At 43.4% G+C, this 17,905-nt stretch overlaps 1 protein-coding gene across 1 annotated transcript in view; it reads left to right on the forward strand.

The window, feature by feature from the left end:
* Positions 1–16,806, forward strand: part of notch3 (notch receptor 3) — a 95,291-nt gene extending 78,485 nt beyond the window's left edge. Inside the window, exons 11-33 of the mRNA XM_034191240.1 lie at positions 3,488–3,721; positions 4,131–4,241; positions 4,327–4,519; positions 4,686–4,831; positions 5,674–5,907; positions 6,029–6,181; positions 6,298–6,526; positions 6,685–6,886; positions 6,992–7,148; positions 7,503–7,687; positions 8,730–8,862; positions 8,966–9,223; positions 9,328–9,440; positions 10,427–10,956; positions 11,043–11,369; positions 11,462–11,610; positions 11,694–11,925; positions 12,015–12,105; positions 12,228–12,396; positions 12,486–12,790; positions 12,875–13,022; positions 13,110–13,207; positions 13,319–16,806. Of these exons, the coding sequence (XP_034047131.1) occupies positions 3,488–3,721; positions 4,131–4,241; positions 4,327–4,519; positions 4,686–4,831; positions 5,674–5,907; positions 6,029–6,181; positions 6,298–6,526; positions 6,685–6,886; positions 6,992–7,148; positions 7,503–7,687; positions 8,730–8,862; positions 8,966–9,223; positions 9,328–9,440; positions 10,427–10,956; positions 11,043–11,369; positions 11,462–11,610; positions 11,694–11,925; positions 12,015–12,105; positions 12,228–12,396; positions 12,486–12,790; positions 12,875–13,022; positions 13,110–13,207; positions 13,319–14,809 (5,888 nt within the window). The 3' untranslated portion in view covers positions 14,810–16,806. The remainder of the gene's footprint in view (positions 1–3,487; positions 3,722–4,130; positions 4,242–4,326; positions 4,520–4,685; positions 4,832–5,673; positions 5,908–6,028; positions 6,182–6,297; positions 6,527–6,684; positions 6,887–6,991; positions 7,149–7,502; positions 7,688–8,729; positions 8,863–8,965; positions 9,224–9,327; positions 9,441–10,426; positions 10,957–11,042; positions 11,370–11,461; positions 11,611–11,693; positions 11,926–12,014; positions 12,106–12,227; positions 12,397–12,485; positions 12,791–12,874; positions 13,023–13,109; positions 13,208–13,318) is intronic.
* Positions 16,807–17,905: the final 1,099 nt, after the last annotated feature.

A 17,905-nucleotide genomic window follows, 5' to 3' on the forward strand; every position in this document is an offset into this window, starting at 1 on the left:
GTTTGCAAAGTCTTTTAATGTATGAAAATATCTCCGTGTAGTGTTTAAGGTTCACATGCTGTTTTTGACAGTCAGTCTAATCCAGCTGTCAGGGATACAAGTTAAACAGTATTTAATTAAATACGAAATTTAAATAAATGCTTTGGAATGGGCACCACCTGCATACTGCAGGAACTTGATTATGTTATGATCGATATTAATCAGTCTTTGATCTGAAAGTCATAAGTTCTGGATACAATTGATTAAACACATGTCTTAAACTGGACACAAGACAACACAACCGGCATTATATTTACCCATTTATTTACATCTGTACAGGTACAAACGCATGGGACTGAGATTTTGACAATATGAATAAGGATTCATAGTTTTATTACTGAGACGATCTGCTGATGATGACACGTGAAAAGCAAGAGAAATGAAAGAACAAAATATAGCACTAAATACAGAAATTAATAGGAATAAACCTGGTTGGAATTTAGCGGTGAATTTTGAGTTCACACGTTATTGTTATTATTAAGAAAATTTAACAGAGGAATCCACTTTGCATCACTGACAGCAGTGACCATCAGAAAACTTGAAGGTTCACTTATCTGGATCCTTTGGATCGTTTGAAGTGGAGTGAAGCATTCCGGTCTAGTCTGGTTTCCTGATAGGTCTTTACTGGCCTCCTTTCACCTGCATTGGGTTAACCCACTGGATCTCCCAGATGACTACAGGTGTGCATTACTCCTTGGTTGGTTTCACACCGGGACCAAACGTGATGGTTCAGCCATTCCGTAGAAGTTGAGTTCACAACCATCCCAAGATGAAGGTTTTTGTGTTTGCTGTCAAAAAATACTGCGGCAGCTTCCAAAACTTGTGGAAAATCAATTTGACGTCTTTGTAAAAATTTAGAAAAAGGTCATGGTTTTGCAAAGAAAGTTGTGTAGAAAAATTAAAGTTAACAAAAACACTTTTGGCATTGAGTGGAAAATGAAGAAAGAATCACAAATTCACTCTTAATTTGAAAAACTCGGCTCGGAAGTTGTCTTCAAAAATGCAGAGGACTTTACTTGATGCCTTAAAAGTTATTAAAGCCAGAGCATCAAACAATGAAAGTTATGGAACAAAAAGAAACACAATGAAACAAAACCCATGTCCTAAGACTAAGGACTTAGAGAGAAGAAGAGAGGAAGAGTTGAAGAGGGGTGGAGGGGGTAGAAGAGTGAGTTCCCTTGTTTCAGGGTCATTTTAAAGAGGCTAACTTGGCCAAGTGGTTCGTGCACTTGGCTTCAGTGCGGAAGGTTCTCAGTTCAAACCCCACCCTGCCACATTTCTCCACGTTAATGTAGAATTGCATCAGGAAGGGCATCCAGCATAAAATTATACCAGTTTAACATGCAGATCCACCTTGGATTTGCTGTGGTGACCCCAAGTGCAAACAAGGGAGTAGCTGAAGGGACTTACTTTTACTTTTTTTAAAGAGGCTAAGCACATGGTCATAAGCTCCGCCCACTTGGCCTCAGGTTTCTCCTAAAGAAAGTTACTTAAAAAACACACCAGATACAATAAATTACATATGCCTTCTTTCTTCTTTGGCTAACAAAATATATGCTAAGTTTCCTAAACTCATCCTAGAAAAGGGTAGTGATTAACAACACATTGTTTTCACCAAGACAATTCATTAATAATCCAACAGTTCACAAGTTTTTCCTTACCACTGTTGCTCTGGGGGTTGGTAAGGGTAGACCTTACCTGTGTGAAGCGCTTTGAGGCAACTCTGTTGTGATTTGGCATTATATAAATGAAAATAAATTGAAATTGAAAATAAATTGAAATTCAGTTCAATTTATTTCATTTATATAGTGCCAAATCACAACAAAGCTGCCTCAAGGCACACAAGTAAGGTCTAACGTTACCAACCCTAGCCCTATTCCCTATCAATGTTGGTTGTTTTTATGACCTTTGATCTTTTATCATCTGACTGGTTGAGCTGATCTGTTTTATTGATAAGACATGAAGGAGAATACATTGAGGACCCCCTCTGGAGACGTCAGATGCTATAAATTGATTACAGAGTATTTGGGTGTTGATATTTCCTGGCTCCGTTTCAACAAGGGTCTTTGATCCATAGGGACTGTTTATTGAAGCTTTCCAGAGGTGTTGTAAATTTAGTCAGGAAGTGTTTGGAAGACTGGTTATTTTGTGAAAAGGTGGGGGCTTTCAGTGCCTGATACCGAGACATGCCTATCTCGGCTTTCAGTGCTTACCATTCGAGTGAGTATAAGAGAAATTGTGGAGAGCTGGGCTTGTCCCAACTTGTCCTCTGGCAGTCCGAAACGGAGGTGTTCCTTTGTCTCGCTTCATCAGCGAATCGGTCGTGACGTGCGAAGCCTCCGCGCGGCTTTCCATGACAAAATCTCTTGTTAAAAGTGAAATCTGCCGGAAAATGGCTGATGTCCAGCTCTTGTGATAACCAGAGAAATTGCACACGACGGTGCACACAGCGATCTGTTTAGAAATGATGTGGTGGTTTCTGCCTCTCGATGGCGGCTCGGAGCACGGCGCGCCCTGCGCCATTGTGGGCCGTCCTTAAAGCTGTAGTAACACTCCTTATTCTCTGTGAAACCCGTAAAATTTTCACCGAAAGCCAGATAAATTTTTCCAATGGTTTCCAGCTGCCTGTCTCTAACAGTTTCTGAAAACATTCTGCTGGAAAAAAAGCCAAAATCATTCCGCCATTTGCTCGCAATAAAACAACGACGAGAGGGGTGGACCAGTGCTCACTCAAAGCCTGCCCACAGGCGAATGATGCAACCGACAGGCGTGGAAAAACTCACGCATGCGCACGAAGGTTCAAGCTTGGCTGACATAAAAATATATGAATCAAATCCATATGTTTTTTGCATAAAATAAAAAGGTCGGATTCTTTTCTCACAGACCTCGTACTATCCCAACACAAACACACGATCGGAACAGAAACCATTGTGATCAGAACCAAAATCCTTACAATGTTTTATGAGAGAGTAGGAAACAGCCGGACTTAGAAACACAAATGAAATGGCAAAATATACACACATTATATATTATTACAGGATTACAGTGATTAAAAGTGACAGGAATAAGGAAGAAAGCAAAGCAGGCTGTCATGCTTAATTTTTAGAAAACAGCTCTTTTTCACAGATACCAAAAATGTGAAGATTTGTTACATCATTTGGTGTAACATCCTCAACATCATCATCATCATCATCATCAATTTTATTTATATTGCGCCAAATCACAACAAACAGTTGCCCCAAGGCGCTTTATATTGTAAGGCAAGGCCATACAATAATTACGTAAAAACCCCAATGGTCAAAACGACCCCCTGTGAGCAAGCACTTGGCGACAGTGGGAAGGAAAAACTCCCTTTTAACAGGAAGAAACCTCCAGCAGAACCAGGCTCAGGGAGGGGCAGTCTTCTGCTGGGACTGGTTCACATCCATTGTGTGTTTTTCCTTTCTAGGTTATGAAGGCACCCTTTGTGAGAGTAATATCAACAACTGTCAGCCTGACCCATGTCACCATGGTACTTGCATCGATGGTATTGCCAGCTACACTTGTAACTGTGATGCTGGGTACACGGGCTATCGCTGTGAGAACCAGCTCAATGAGTGCCACAGCAACCCTTGTCAAAATGGTGGCAAGTGTGTGGACTTGGTCAACAAATACATCTGTCAGTGCCAACATGGAACCTCAGGTAAATTTGAAAACTACATAAGCACATTCAGTTATTAGACACCGTTTTTGGAAAAATTTAGATTGTTACACATACAAATCTAACCATTCTTTGCAGATTTATTTTAAATTAAATTTTTAAATTTTACATGTCTACTGGTGTGACATCTTTGAATGGTATTTATTTTTTCTTCTAAATATAAATGTAAATATTTTTGGTTACAAATGATCTATGCCAGATTTTGATTGCACCCAGTAATAAAAACAGTATCTTTTTTAAGACATCACCATCATAATACTTTAAATTTGCTATATGCTTTACTGCACAATATTTGATAAAATTTTCTACACTGAATGCTGTTTGTATCATTATTGTAATATTAACAGTATTAGTACAAACCGAATGAAAAACCTCTTCTTGGTCTACACAGGCACTAACTGTGAGATAAATTTTGATGATTGTGCCAGTAACCCATGTGACTATGGCATCTGCAAAGATGGCATCAACCGCTATGACTGTGTTTGCAAACCTGGCTTCACTGGTAAAGTCCCAACTTTTAGATTAAATGTAAATTTTAGCAAAAGCACTGACTGACTTTGACTAAAACGGAAGTCTCTTTGGAAAAGGTCCCAAGTGTAATGTGGAGATCGATGAGTGCACATCTAGCCCATGTCGGAATGGAGGGACATGCGTGGATGAAGAAAATGGATTTCACTGCCAGTGTCCTGAAGGCTTTAAACCACCGTACTGTTACTCCCAAGTGGATGAGTGTGGTAGCAGTCCATGTGTCCATGGCTCGTGCAGAGATGACATTAATGGGTATGAGGTGTTATGTTCATTCTTACTGTTTAATATGTCTCACATGGATGTAACCAATTTATTAGATAGTTCCTTTTACTATAACTTCCATCTTGTGCATAATTAGTAGCTTTTTAATGCAGTTTTATTATGATGTGGATTATTAAGTGAGCTCTTATCTTTCTAGGTACCGCTGTGACTGTGAGCCTGGATGGGTAGGAAAGAACTGTGACCTAGACAGAAATGACTGTCTGCCCAGTCCCTGTCAGAATGCTGGCACATGCATCGACCAGCTCAACGGCTTCAGTTGCAAGTGTCGCCAAGGCTTCCGAGGTGAGAGAATGTCACTGTAGCTCATGGTTACTGTTAAAATTCCCAATATATATCAGTGCCAGTGCTGAAAGATTCCTGAATAATACCACATTTACATATTGGGGATAAATCTTTTTTCTTGATTCTTTTTTTTACACTGACATGGCTGTATGTTCCTGCTACAAATCTCATGCTAATGTTGTGTTTGTCTTCCACAACCTCAACACGAGATAGGATTCCATCATAGAACATGTTAGTACACTCACTGGTTTTTGAGCCAACGGATCAGGCAAGATAATTAGTTTGTTCTGAGTTGCACACTAATCAGTTGAGAAGCATGCCTTCAAATGCTACGATCAGTTTAGGTGCTGTTTGGAGTGATGGTTTTTCTCCAAATTCTGTGAAGAAAACTTTGTGTAGGAAAGCTACACTGCAGGTGCAGGCCATTTATGTTTTGTGTTTGCTGTCTCAAGTGCCATTTAAACACAGGCACAGGAAGACTTATTACTGATGCAAAACTTTTCCCCCCTTTTCAGTTAAAAGAAAAGTTATCAAAATTAGAAAAACATTGTTGTGGCTATAAAAGTGATAATTTTTATCATTTATTTGAACTAGTTTTCTCGTGTTTTCTCAGTGCTGTAAAGTTCTCAGCTTACCAGTAAAGTTGTTGCTATGTATGTGGAGTTTTTTAGTATGTTTGATTTATTATAAGTTTTTAAACCACACAGTGCAGTGGGAGGAAAACAAATATGTGCAATAATTATTAAAATTATATGCATAATTAGCAGATTTAGCAGGGGTCATGCAACTCATCAAAGCCATGTACTACAGTAAGTTGTAATGATACTTGACTTCTTCACCAGGTAACCTCTGCCAGGTGAACATCAACGAGTGTGCCTCCAGTCCGTGTCTGAACAAGGGCACTTGCGTGGACGGAGTAGCGAGTTTCACCTGCGTCTGCGAGCTTCCTTACAGTGGACCTACTTGTGCTGAAGTCCTCACCCCTTGCTCCCCGAACCCGTGTGCTAATCATGCCATCTGCACTCACTCACCGGATTACTTGGGCTATCAGTGCAACTGCCAGCCAGGGTGGCAAGGTTTGAACACTGCTTTTACTCATCAGTGTTTGCTTCTCTAGTAAGAGAATCTGTCTGATTGTTCATAATATCATGTAAACCTTGAATTCTAACTTACTACCCATTTGTTTACGTTTTACAGGTCAGCTGTGTAACAGTGATGTGAATGAATGCATCTCCAACCCCTGCAAGAACCGTGGGACCTGCACAAACACACTTGGAGGCTTTGTGTGCTCGTGCAGAGCTGGATATACTGGATCCACCTGTGAAACTGACATCAATGACTGTTTCCCCAGTGAGTAGCTGCTGAGCGCATTGAATTACTTTGGCTTTTTGTTCACAGCTGTCACATCCATTGTCAGATCAATACATTTATTTGACCACAGTCCTCCTTTGCTTTTGTGCCATCAGACCCATGCTTAAATGGAGGTTCCTGTACAGATGGAGTGAACTCCTTCCACTGTAGCTGCCTGCCAGGTTTCTCTGGGCCCCGCTGCGCTTTAGAGATCAACGAATGCCAGAGCTCCCCCTGCAAAAATGGGGGCACGTGCACAGACTATGTTAACTCGTACACCTGCACCTGTAGACCTGGATTTACCGGCATCCATTGCGAAACCAACATCCCTGACTGCACTGAAAGGTGACCATGTTTTTCTTGTGTATCCTTTAAAATCATTACAAGATGCAACAAGTCACTGTGATTATCCAAATTTGTTTGCCAGTGGCCCAAACCTGCATGTAATTACTGCACACTTCAACAAACCTGGAAAAACAATTCTTGTGTTAACCTGTTTACAGCTCTTGCTTCAATGGAGGGACATGCACCGATAAAATCAATGGCTACTCCTGCACCTGTCGCTCAGGCTTCACTGGCTCCCACTGCCAGTATGAGGTCAATGAGTGTGACTCACAGCCCTGCCTCAATGGAGGCATCTGCCAAGATGCACTGGAGTCATTCCGTTGCTCCTGTCCAAGAGGCTACACTGGCAACCGCTGCCAGGTCTGCCCACACAAACACACTGGAAAGTCAAAGCCTTAATTCTTTATATGTTTATGTCTTTAGACCATAAGTGATGTCCATTTTTTCATTTTCTTGCCTACGCAGACGCCACTGGATTGGTGTAGGCGCTCTTCTCCCTGCCAAAATGGAGGACGTTGTCGCCAAAAGGATGCTTCCTTCGTCTGTGAATGTGCTGGCAGCTGGTCTGGTCGTTACTGTGACATCCCCCGGGTCTCCTGTGAGACAGCTGCTCGCCAGAGAGGTATGTTTGTCAAAGGATGAGTTTTCTTTATGTGTCTCAAATGAAGTTCAAGGTGCCACCATATGTCTCATTAGCACCAGCATCTCTACTGTCTCTTTATAAACATGGGGAAGTACAATGTTTTGCAGGACAGGAGTCACATGCATTAAACTTGCACGCATGGCCAGTCCGACTATTTAAACAATGAATAAAAAAAGCTCAAAACACACACAGAGGGTGTATTGCTTCATTCTCTCTGCAGGGCACTGTTAACATCCTACATCTTTAGGTGGAAAATAGCTCTTTTGATATTGATGTTTAAAATGCCATTTATAGCACCTCTAAACATGTTTCATTCCAAATCTTTCTATCAAGGTCTCCAGACAGATGAACTCTGCCATCACGGAGGTCACTGTGTCAACACTGGGAATGCCCACTATTGCAAATGTCCAGCTGACTACACCGGCAGCTACTGTGAAACCCAAATGGATCACTGTGAAAACAAACCTTGTCACAATGGCGCCACCTGCAGGGCATATGTGGGAGGTTACCAGTGTGATGTGAGTTTATTATATCGTCAATACTGAGTGCTTCATTGCCAGCTTTCAGTGAGGTCACCCAAGTGATGGGAATTGATAAGATTTTATCAGTATCAATGGCATTATTGATTATGTTTGCTGGACTATTCCTGCTGAATTCTCTGTAGAGAAAAATGTAGGCCTGAATAGATGTTCAGCGTCAGTGCACCTGTCTTCTTTGTTGTACAGGTTTTTGTCATGCAAAAACTTCAGGATAAACACTCCAGCATTGATAAGAGGAACTGATAACATCTGAAGCATATACAGTGCATTCAGAAAGTATTCACAGTGCTGCACTTTTTCCACACGTTTTTTTATGTTACAGCCGTATTCCAAAATGGATGACATTCATTTTTTCCCTCAAAATTCTACACACAATACCCCATAATGACAATGTGAAAAGATTGTTTTGTTTACGGATTTTTGCAAATTAATTAAATTCTTAAATTAGCTTACCCTCATGCGTCACCTCTTAGCAGCTTGTATCCTCTCGTTTTGAGCTCGATACTGTTGTATGGCTTCCCAAAGTCTCCTGTACATTTCAAGCATGTTTCGTCCTGCTGCCTGCAGCCTTCTCTTAAAAACCCACAGAAGCAAGCTAGCGTCATCATAAACAAGAAGACTTAAGGCTGTAATTGCTGCCAAAGGTGCATAAACAAAGTATTTAACAAAGGCTGTGATTACTTACGTACATGCGATTTCTTTGTTTTTTATTTCTAATAAATTTGCAAAAATTTAAAAAAAAAATTTTTCATGTTGTCATTATGGGGTGTTGTGAGTAGAATTTTGAGGGAAAAAAATTAATTTACTCCATTTTGGAATAAGGCTGTAACATGAAAAAATGTGGAAAAAGCAAAACACTGAATACTTTGCTGATGCACTGTACTTAGAATGGATTTTTTTGTTTGTTTTGATAAAGAGGCACCACTTCTCCATTCCCATCCTCTAGGTCACCCATTTCATACTCCATAGTGACTTTTACAATTTCAGGAAATGCCTAATTGTTATTGTCAAATTATTTCAGTGTATGCCAGGATATACCGGGCAGAACTGCGAGATAGAGATCAATGAGTGCCAGTCTCACCCGTGCCAAAACGGAGGCACTTGCATTGATCTGGTTGGCCATTACATCTGCTCCTGCCCTCCTGGCACACTGGGTATGCAAGCATGTGTTCACTACTCTAAAAATAAAGACACTCACTTTATCAAATTAGATTTAGTGAATGGATGGTAATACATGTTTTTGTGATTTTTTTTAAGGTGTTCTCTGTGAAATCAACGAAGATGACTGTGCTCCACCACTGAGGCTGCGCAGCGCTCCTCCAAAGTGTCTGAACAATGGTACCTGTGTGGACAGAGTGGGAGGATACCGCTGTAATTGTCCCCCAGGCTTTACAGGAGAAAGATGTGAGGGGGACATCAACGAGTGTCTTTCTAGCCCCTGCAGTCACACCAACACACTTGACTGCATCCAGTTACCAAATGACTACCAGTGTGTCTGCAAGCCTGGCTTCACAGGTTAGGCCACTAAAGGATGTTTTTTGTGATGCTCTTTCTCTTTCTGTGTTGATTTACAATACTATTAATAAATTATATTATATTGTATTATTTGTTGCTGTTAGGTCGTCAGTGCCAGGGCCGGTTCAGTGTTTGTGAGTCTCAGCCCTGTCAGAACGGAGGAGCCTGTTCTGTGTCCAGCGGCGTTGCACTTGGATACACCTGCACTTGTCAACTTGTAAGTCTGCATTTAAGTATTTAATTTAATTATGTTACATCCAATTTAATTAGGTCGTTTGCCGTGTGACCATGACATGGTGGTCCTTTGTCAGATTCATTTCACAGTACACATAGTACAGTGACCCATAGCTTCCAGCCATATTTGGGTTTAAATAGTGTTTTGCGATTTTCTTTTTTATATTTTGTTTCTTATTTCACATATCAGTGTTGTATGTTTTCGGGCTGGTGCTATCAAAACATCTGTCCATTTTTTTAGTCAGCATTATTTATACATTTACTGAATTTAATAATTTGTCAGAAAATTGTTTTAAAAGTTTGATCACAGTACCCAATGACATGTCATCACATTTCTTTGGGTCAAAATCCAAAGAAAACTGGTTTTGGAATTAATGCTTTTTGGCATCTGTTCACAACCTACATAATTAGAATTTTGAATCCAGTCTAAGCTAATTTAACTAATTAAACTACAGCTGTTTATTACAGTTTAATAAGGGAGGGTAATGGGAATCAACACTGTCCTTCCTTCCGTCTGTCCACGAGTCTTTAAGTGCAGTTCCTCCTAAACCAGTTGCTGGGTTTCAATAAAACTTCACACAGTGGAAGCGCACCATATGAAGATGGGCATGAAGGAAAATTATTCTAGTTTGACATCTACAAGGGGAAGTAATTGGACTTTGGTTGTTTTTAATACATCATATTTGTCAGTCACATGTGTAAAAACACACTTATTGGGTTCTTCAATACAGACGTTGACCAGTTATTTAATTTAGATACATCATCACAAAAAAACTTTACAACTACCAACATATAAACACATGCAAACAACTATTATGTAGTTTAAAGCTGCTTAAACTACCAAATGTTGAATCCAGATATCCCAAATGAAACAGAAAAGAGCACAAATTAGTAATCAGCCAGCCAGTTGTTTGGAATCGTGGTGCCTTGTGCTGAATTTAGACCTGAATTTATTTCATCTGTTTTAAGGGCTACACTGGGTCCAACTGTGAAAGGAGTTTGTCCTGTCGGGAGCTGTCCTGCTATAATGGCGGGAGCTGTGCACTTACCACACGTGGGGCACGGTGCACCTGTTTGAAAGGTTATGGCGGGCCGCAGTGTCAGCACCGCAGCAAAGAAGGTTGCTCCTCCCAACCTTGCCGTAATGGAGGGTTGTGCACTGAAGAGACCAGTTTCCCTTTCTTCCACTGCCAGTGTCCCAGTGGCTGGACTGGCAAGCGCTGTGAGCACAGCAGCAGACTTTTAGAGCCTGTTCCACTTTCCTGCCCACTACCAGACTGTCACGGCAAAGCAAATGACGGCGTGTGTGACAAGGAGTGCAACACATTCCCCTGCCACTGGGATGGCGGTGACTGCTCTCTGACAGTGAATCCCTGGAACCGTTGCACAGATCCTCAGTGCTGGAGCGTTTTCAACAACAGTCAGTGCGATGTGTCCTGCAACAACTACGACTGCCTCTACGACAACTTTGACTGCAAGACCAAGGAGAAAGTCTGCAAGTGAGTTCCAGTGCACACAGTGATGAAGGTTCCCCTCAGTTTGTGTCCGCTTTGAGTAAACTGTTCGTTCTCCTTGTCTTCTCCAGCCCCATTTATGAGACCTACTGTATTGACCACTACGCTGACGGTCAGTGCGACCAGGGCTGCAACACAGAGGAGTGTGCCTGGGACGGCCTGGACTGTGCCACAACCGTTCCAGAAGACCTTGCGAAGGGTATGTTGGTCTTGGTGGTCCTGCTGCCTCCAGAGGAGCTTCTCCACACCCGCACAGCCTTCTTGCAGAAGTTAAGTGCCATCCTGCACACCTCAGTGCGCTTCAGGCTGAACCAGAAAGGAGAAGCCATGATCGAGCCCTACACTCGCCAAGTGGCACGCCTCAAACGCGAGCTCCAGCCCCAAGTGGAGGTTATCGGGTCAGTAAACCACACGTGAGCTGTAACAGTTGAAGTGCTGCTTATGGTTTGCGTGTAACACTAAACTCTGATTCCCTCTGCTCTCCCTCTAGCTCCATAGTTTACCTGGAGATAGACAACCGTGGGTGTTATCAGAGCTCTGAGGACTGTTTCCCTACAGCTGAAAGTGCCGCGAGCTACCTGGGAGCTTTATCAGCTGTAGACAGGTTACACTTCCCTTATCCAGTCAAAGAAGCCCGCAGTAAGTCAAGACACGCAAAGGCCACTAATAACTTGTACTAATAGAACAAATATGTAATTATAATGTGTGCTTTATCACCACAGGTGAGCCTTTCCCACCACATACACATGACCCCATGCGCGACTGGGTCAAGTATATGCTGATGGGGACAATGTCTCTGTTACTGTTGATCATCCTTATGATTGGCATGCTGATTGCACATCGAAAGAGAGAACATAGCACCCTGTGGATGCCGGAGGGCTTCTTCCTCAAGAAAGAACACAGCAGCAACAAAAACCGCAGAGAACCCGTGGGTCAGGATGCTCTGGGGTTGAAGTACGTATTTTAAGAATAATCCCTGAGAAATGTTTTCATGTAATTGATCTGTGCGCTTACACTGATCATTCTTATTCTTTCCTCAACAGACACATGCCAAAAACAGTGGAGGAATCTCTGCTCGCAGACCACAGCGATCAGTGGATGGACTCGGACTGCCCTGAGGCAAAACGGCTAAAGGTCAGTTACTGAACCGCTTTAATGAATTTACATAAAACCGTCACTGTCACACATACAAACGTTTTGTGACTGACCGAGTCACAAAAGTAGTGAAGCTGAGTTTTGTCCTCTTGTGAGTCCAGCTTGAGGAGCCGAGCATCCTGTCGGACAGCGAAGATGCAGTGGACAGCAGGCAGTGGACACAGCACCACCTCGCAGCTGCAGATATCCGTGTACCTCCCACAATGGCCCTCACTCCTCCCCAGGGAGAGTTTGAGAGCGACTGCATGGACGTCAATGTCCGAGGCCCAGGTTGGCAGTGAGCTATTAAAACAAATTTTCAAGAACAAGCACGATATGCGCCATTCTGCAACTTAATGCGCGTGTTCATCTCTTCCCAGATGGCTTTACACCCCTGATGCTGGCGTCTTTCTGTGGTGGCAGCTTAGAAACAGAGGTGGCGGAGGATGACGAGTCAGAGGAGTGCTCAGCCAATATCATCTCTGACCTCATCTACCAGGGTGCGTCTCTGGCTGCACAGACAGACCGCACCGGTGAGACTGCGCTCCACCTGGCTGCTCGCTACGCTCGTGCCGATGCAGCCAAGAGGCTGCTAGACGCTGGGGCGGACGCCAACGCTCAGGACAACACAGGCCGTACGCCGCTCCATGCTGCTGTGGCTGCAGATGCACAGGGCGTCTTCCAGGTAAACACACGTGCACGTACACGGTGCATTCGCTGCATGCATCTTCTTGTTGAAACACAAACTGAACGTTGTCTTTTCGGTTAGATTCTGATCCGAAACCGAGCTACAGATCTGGACTCACGCATGTACGACGGCTCCACTGCGCTGATCCTTGCTGCGCGGCTGGCAGTGGAGGGCATGGTGGAGGAGCTCATAACCTGCCACGCCGATGTCAACGCGGTCGATGAACTCGGTATGCATGCACTGATGAAATGTTTTGTATTTTTGTTCATGACTGAGGATGTAAACATGTTGATTCACTGCTGCTCGTCTCTTTCAGGCAAATCTGCACTGCACTGGGCGGCTGCCGTTAACAATGTGGACGCGACCGTTGCCCTGCTGAAGAACGGTGCCAACAAAGACATGCAGGATCTTAAGGTATGAAACCCAGTGCTTTGATTTTAGAGAAACAGTCTTTGCATAAGTGTGATTTATTTGATCTAACTCTGCTGCTCTGCATTTTCGTCCTGATTTTTTTTTTCCGTTCAGGAGGAGACACCTCTCTTCTTAGCAGCCCGGGAGGGCAGCTGTGAAGCTGTGAAGGTGCTGCTTGCACATTTTGCTAACAGAGAGATCACAGACCACATGGACAGGTTGCCGAGAGACATTGCTCAAGACCGCATGCACCATGATATTGTGCAGCTCCTTGACGAGTACAACACGGTACGGAGTCCCCAGGGCCACGGAGGAGGCGGACACCACCTTGGTGGGGGGCATACGCTGTCCCCTCTCATGTGCCCACCCAGTGCCTTCCTGCCCAGTCTGAAGACCACGCCACAGGGTAAGAAAAACCGTCGGCCTGGGGCCAAGGGTTCCAGCCTGGGAGGACAGCATGCTGCCAGTCTGAAGGATTCAGTCAAAGCCCGCAATAAAAAGCTGACCCTGGACATGCAGAGTGCATTACTGGAGAGCTCGGTCACCTTATCCCCCGTCGATTCCCTGGACTCACCACACGGGGGAGCTAGCAACGCTGGCTACATCACCAACCCCACTTCACCTGTAACCATGCAGTCACCAGGGCTCTTCCACACCACCATGTCTGTTCCAACCACCCCGATGGTGCACAGCAGCATGTTGGAGGGAGGCGGCCCTTTTGCTGTGTCTCTAGCTCAGCTCAATGACCTGGGAGCTGGAGGGATGTCCCTGCAGGGGCGTGTCTCCATGGCGTCGGATGTCAATCACGGCTATGTGCTGAGTTCAGGCCAAATGGGGCTCAACATGGGCATGGTCAGTCCAGTCAGTGTGCCCTTTGACTGGCACACCCGGATGCCTTCCTCCTCCCAGTGCGGTCAGCAGGTGGTGAACCTGGTGCAGAGTAGCCAGCCGGGCATGCACTCCCAGAGTCCAGCCATGCAGCAGCAGCAGCAGACCATGATGATGCACCAGCAGCAAATGTACCGTAACGCCATGTTACAGCCCACACCTGTTACCTCCACACCGTCTATCAGCCCCGTCAAGCTGCCCACCATTGCAGAGCAACAGCAGCAGTCGCAGCAGCTGATCAACCACACCATCACCAGTCAGCAGAGCTTGGTGCGCCACAGCACGTCCACCCCACCAACACCCCAGAGCGCACAGCCCCCACCGGCCTGCTTCCAGCAGCAGGTTCCCCAGCAGCCTTCCCAGCCGCAGCCTGCTGCTCAGACTCCACAGGCTGCCACGCCAGCAGCCCAGCCCACTCAGGCCGCTCCCCCTCAGGCCAGTAGCAGCAATGCAGGAACAGAGGATTACCCCACCCCTCCCTCCCAGCACAGCTACTCGTCTGCACACGATGCCACTCCCAAACATTACCTCAATTTGGCCACCGAACATCCCTACCTGACCCCCTCCCCAGAGTCCTCTGAGCCGTGGTGTAGCCCCTCTCCTCACTGCGGCTCTGATTGGTCAGATTCCACACCCAGCCCAGCAGTCGCTGGCCCCAACCAAACCCAAATTCCCCAAGTCCCGGAGTCCAGTGGCAAGATGCAGGTGTTTGCATAAAGATCTCGAGGCTCCTGCTTGGAACAGGACCTGGGAGAAAAGAGTATGTGGGCCGGCTTTGAGGCCTGTCTGTGCTTATATGTGTCAGCCTCTTTCCAAGATTTTTCATTGGATTTGGATTGACTGTGTTTATCACGAAGACCGTCTGCTAGTGATTTTTGCAGAGAAAAAAGTAAAGGGAAATAAATGTGTTGTCTGATAAAAAAAAAAAAACTGCAGGCAAATTAATGAAGTATTTCTGTCACAGATGGACTTGTTTTTTTTATTATTAAAAAATTATATGAAGAAAACCAAGTCTTTAGTTCAAAGACTTTGGGATCCGCTGTTGAAACTAACAAACATTTCAAAAATAGATAGGGTGGGGGTAAAATGTTAAAGGGAATTCATTTATTTTTTTATTTATTGCTTTTTATCTCTGAATTGTTTTTCCTGGTGTTTTCTCCCTCTTTCAGTCATGGCCTCTCACATAATGCGCCACCCTCTCCCCTTTTATACGTTTGAACGTTTACGTCTTTCTTTGGCCAGTGCTCAGAATCGATGGTTTAACCTGCTTTCAGCAACTCAAGCCGCTCAGCAGGCAGAAAGAGGACGTTTCACCTTCACAGATATTTATTCAGGCCAACAACAGCCAGTAAAGACAATAAACTGCTTCTAGCACAAATATATATTAAGAGTTACTCACTGATGATCAAATTATGGTGATTAATTTTGATACATTATGGATAAGAATATGGAGTGCCTCTGAAACACTTGGAGCCTCGGGGGGGGGGGGGGGGGGCGCTCTGAGTTGGGCTCAGTGAACAACTTTGGATATTTATGTCATTATGACATCATCGCATACGTTCCTGAACGAGCTCTGAAATAGCAAACTGAAATTTTGTTCTGATGCTCAGTGGCGCGTCTCAACTATTAAAGTGCGGATTCCAACAATAGCCATGGTAACTGTCGTCCTGGCGCTTGCTTATGTTGATTCTATAAAAATGTTCAGAACAGAACGTTTTACCTGTAAAATCAGCCCGTCACTGCCTTTTTTAATTTTTTTTTTTAAGTTGGCATTTAAGTTTTTTTTTTTTTCGTTTTATACTCTGTATATTTTTGAAAAACTGTAGATACCTTATTAAACATCACTTCCGATGTGCTAAGCTCTGCTTATCAGCTGCTATTTTCTGTCTCTAAAATGGAAACATTCCTTTTTTTATTTTATTTTGTTTTAATCCTTATCCTAAGCCTGCACTGGTGTCTTTCAGCAGCTTCCAGCACACAGGGTGACCAGGTTGCGTTGTGTATGGGACCACGGTCTGTGTGCTGGTGTGGCTGCTGGACTCTGACTGCTGTTACCCCATCACTCCTCAGGGAGGCGTCTTACGGCACGCAGCAGGATGGTTCGGCATCTAGAGCAGCTTCCGGTCCACAGGCCACATAGTTGAAGTCTAAACATGACTCATTAGAAGACAGTGAAGGAGAGAACACTACTGTGTAGTGCGGCGCTCTTTAATTAATAACTCGGAGACAACACACCCGGTGATCCGGCTGTGACAGACTGACTCTTTACGCCCAACATATCCCGAGGTTATGGCGTATCGGTCGTCCTCTTATAAATTCTTCAGAAGATGTGATAGTAGAATTCTTAGCACCTTTGCATTTTTATTGTAAACAGAACGTAGGCCATCTCCAACTAGTTATCTTAGCGGCCAAGCTTGTCGTGACCTAACATTTGCCCCGCCTTTATTTGTGTCTTTTGGTCATTTTCATTTTCGCAGACCGCACTAAGTTTTTTGTACATTCCCACCTTCCATCTTCATTTTGTAAATATGTTTGTTATGAGTAGATCTTTGCGCGAGTCACATGTTTCTAAAATCAATATGTACTAAAAAAAAATTTCATCATAAATTCTTGCTCTGTTTAGCATTCTTGGAAGCTCAGACGGTGACTGATATTTTATTGGTCTTGTATTATTAGAACATAGATATTTTCTATCATTAATTTCTTTACTTGTTTAAAAGTAGTTCCTTATCATTGTACAGAAAATCTTTCCACGGTTTTTCTTTCTACAGTCAAAAAGTTGTAAAATTAAAGTTGCTTATAATAAAAAGTGTAGGGAACTACGTTTTTGCCTCCTGGTGTCGATTTTATAATTTAAAGGATGTTTTTTAATTTAGGTCCTGATATTCATGAACAATGCAGCCATTTAAAGTTAGTTCAGTGTTTTCTAGTCTGAAATGTTCCTCTTTCTGTAAAATGTAATTAAAAGGTGTGCTGAGTCATTTAACGTGTTCTCTATACAACCCCTGGCAAAAATTATGGAATCACCGGCCTCGGAGGATGTTCATTCAGTTGTTTAATTTTGTAGAAAAAAAAAGCAGATCACAGACATGACACAAAACTAAAGTCATTTCAGATGGCAACTTTCTGGCTTTAATAAACACTATAAGAAATCAGAAAAAAAATTGTGGCAGTCAGTAACGGTTACTTTTTTAGACCAAGCAGAGGGAAAAAAAATATGGAATCACTCAATTCTGAGGAAAAAATTATGGAATCATGAACAACAAAAGAACGCTCCAACATATCACTAGTATTTTGTTGCACCACCTCTGGCTTTTATAACAGCTTGCAGTCTCTGAGGCATGGACTTAATGAGTGACAAACAGTACTCTTCATCAATCTGGCTCCAACTTTCTCTGATTGCTGTTGCCAGATCAGCTTTGCAGGTTGGAGCCTTGTCATGGACCATTTTCTTCAACTTCCACCAAAGATTTTCAATTGGATTAAGATCCGGACTATTTGCAGGCCATGACATTGACCCTATGTGTCTTTTTGCAAGGAATGTTTTCACAGTTTTTGCTCTATGGCAAGATGCATTATCATCTTGAAAAATGATTTCATCATCCCCAAACATCCTTTCAATTGATGGGATAAGAAAAGTGTCCAAAATATTAACGTAAACTTGTACATTTATTGATGATGTAATGACAGCCATCTAATGAAAGCCATCTCCCCAGTGCCTTTACCTGACATGCAGCCCCATATCATCCATGACTGTGGAAATTTACATGTTCTCTTCAGGCAGTCATCTTTATAAATCTCATTGGAACGGCA

Source organism: Thalassophryne amazonica, chromosome 16 (genome assembly GCF_902500255.1).
Source record: "Thalassophryne amazonica chromosome 16, fThaAma1.1, whole genome shotgun sequence".
Taxonomy (NCBI): Eukaryota; Metazoa; Chordata; class Actinopteri; order Batrachoidiformes; family Batrachoididae; genus Thalassophryne; species Thalassophryne amazonica.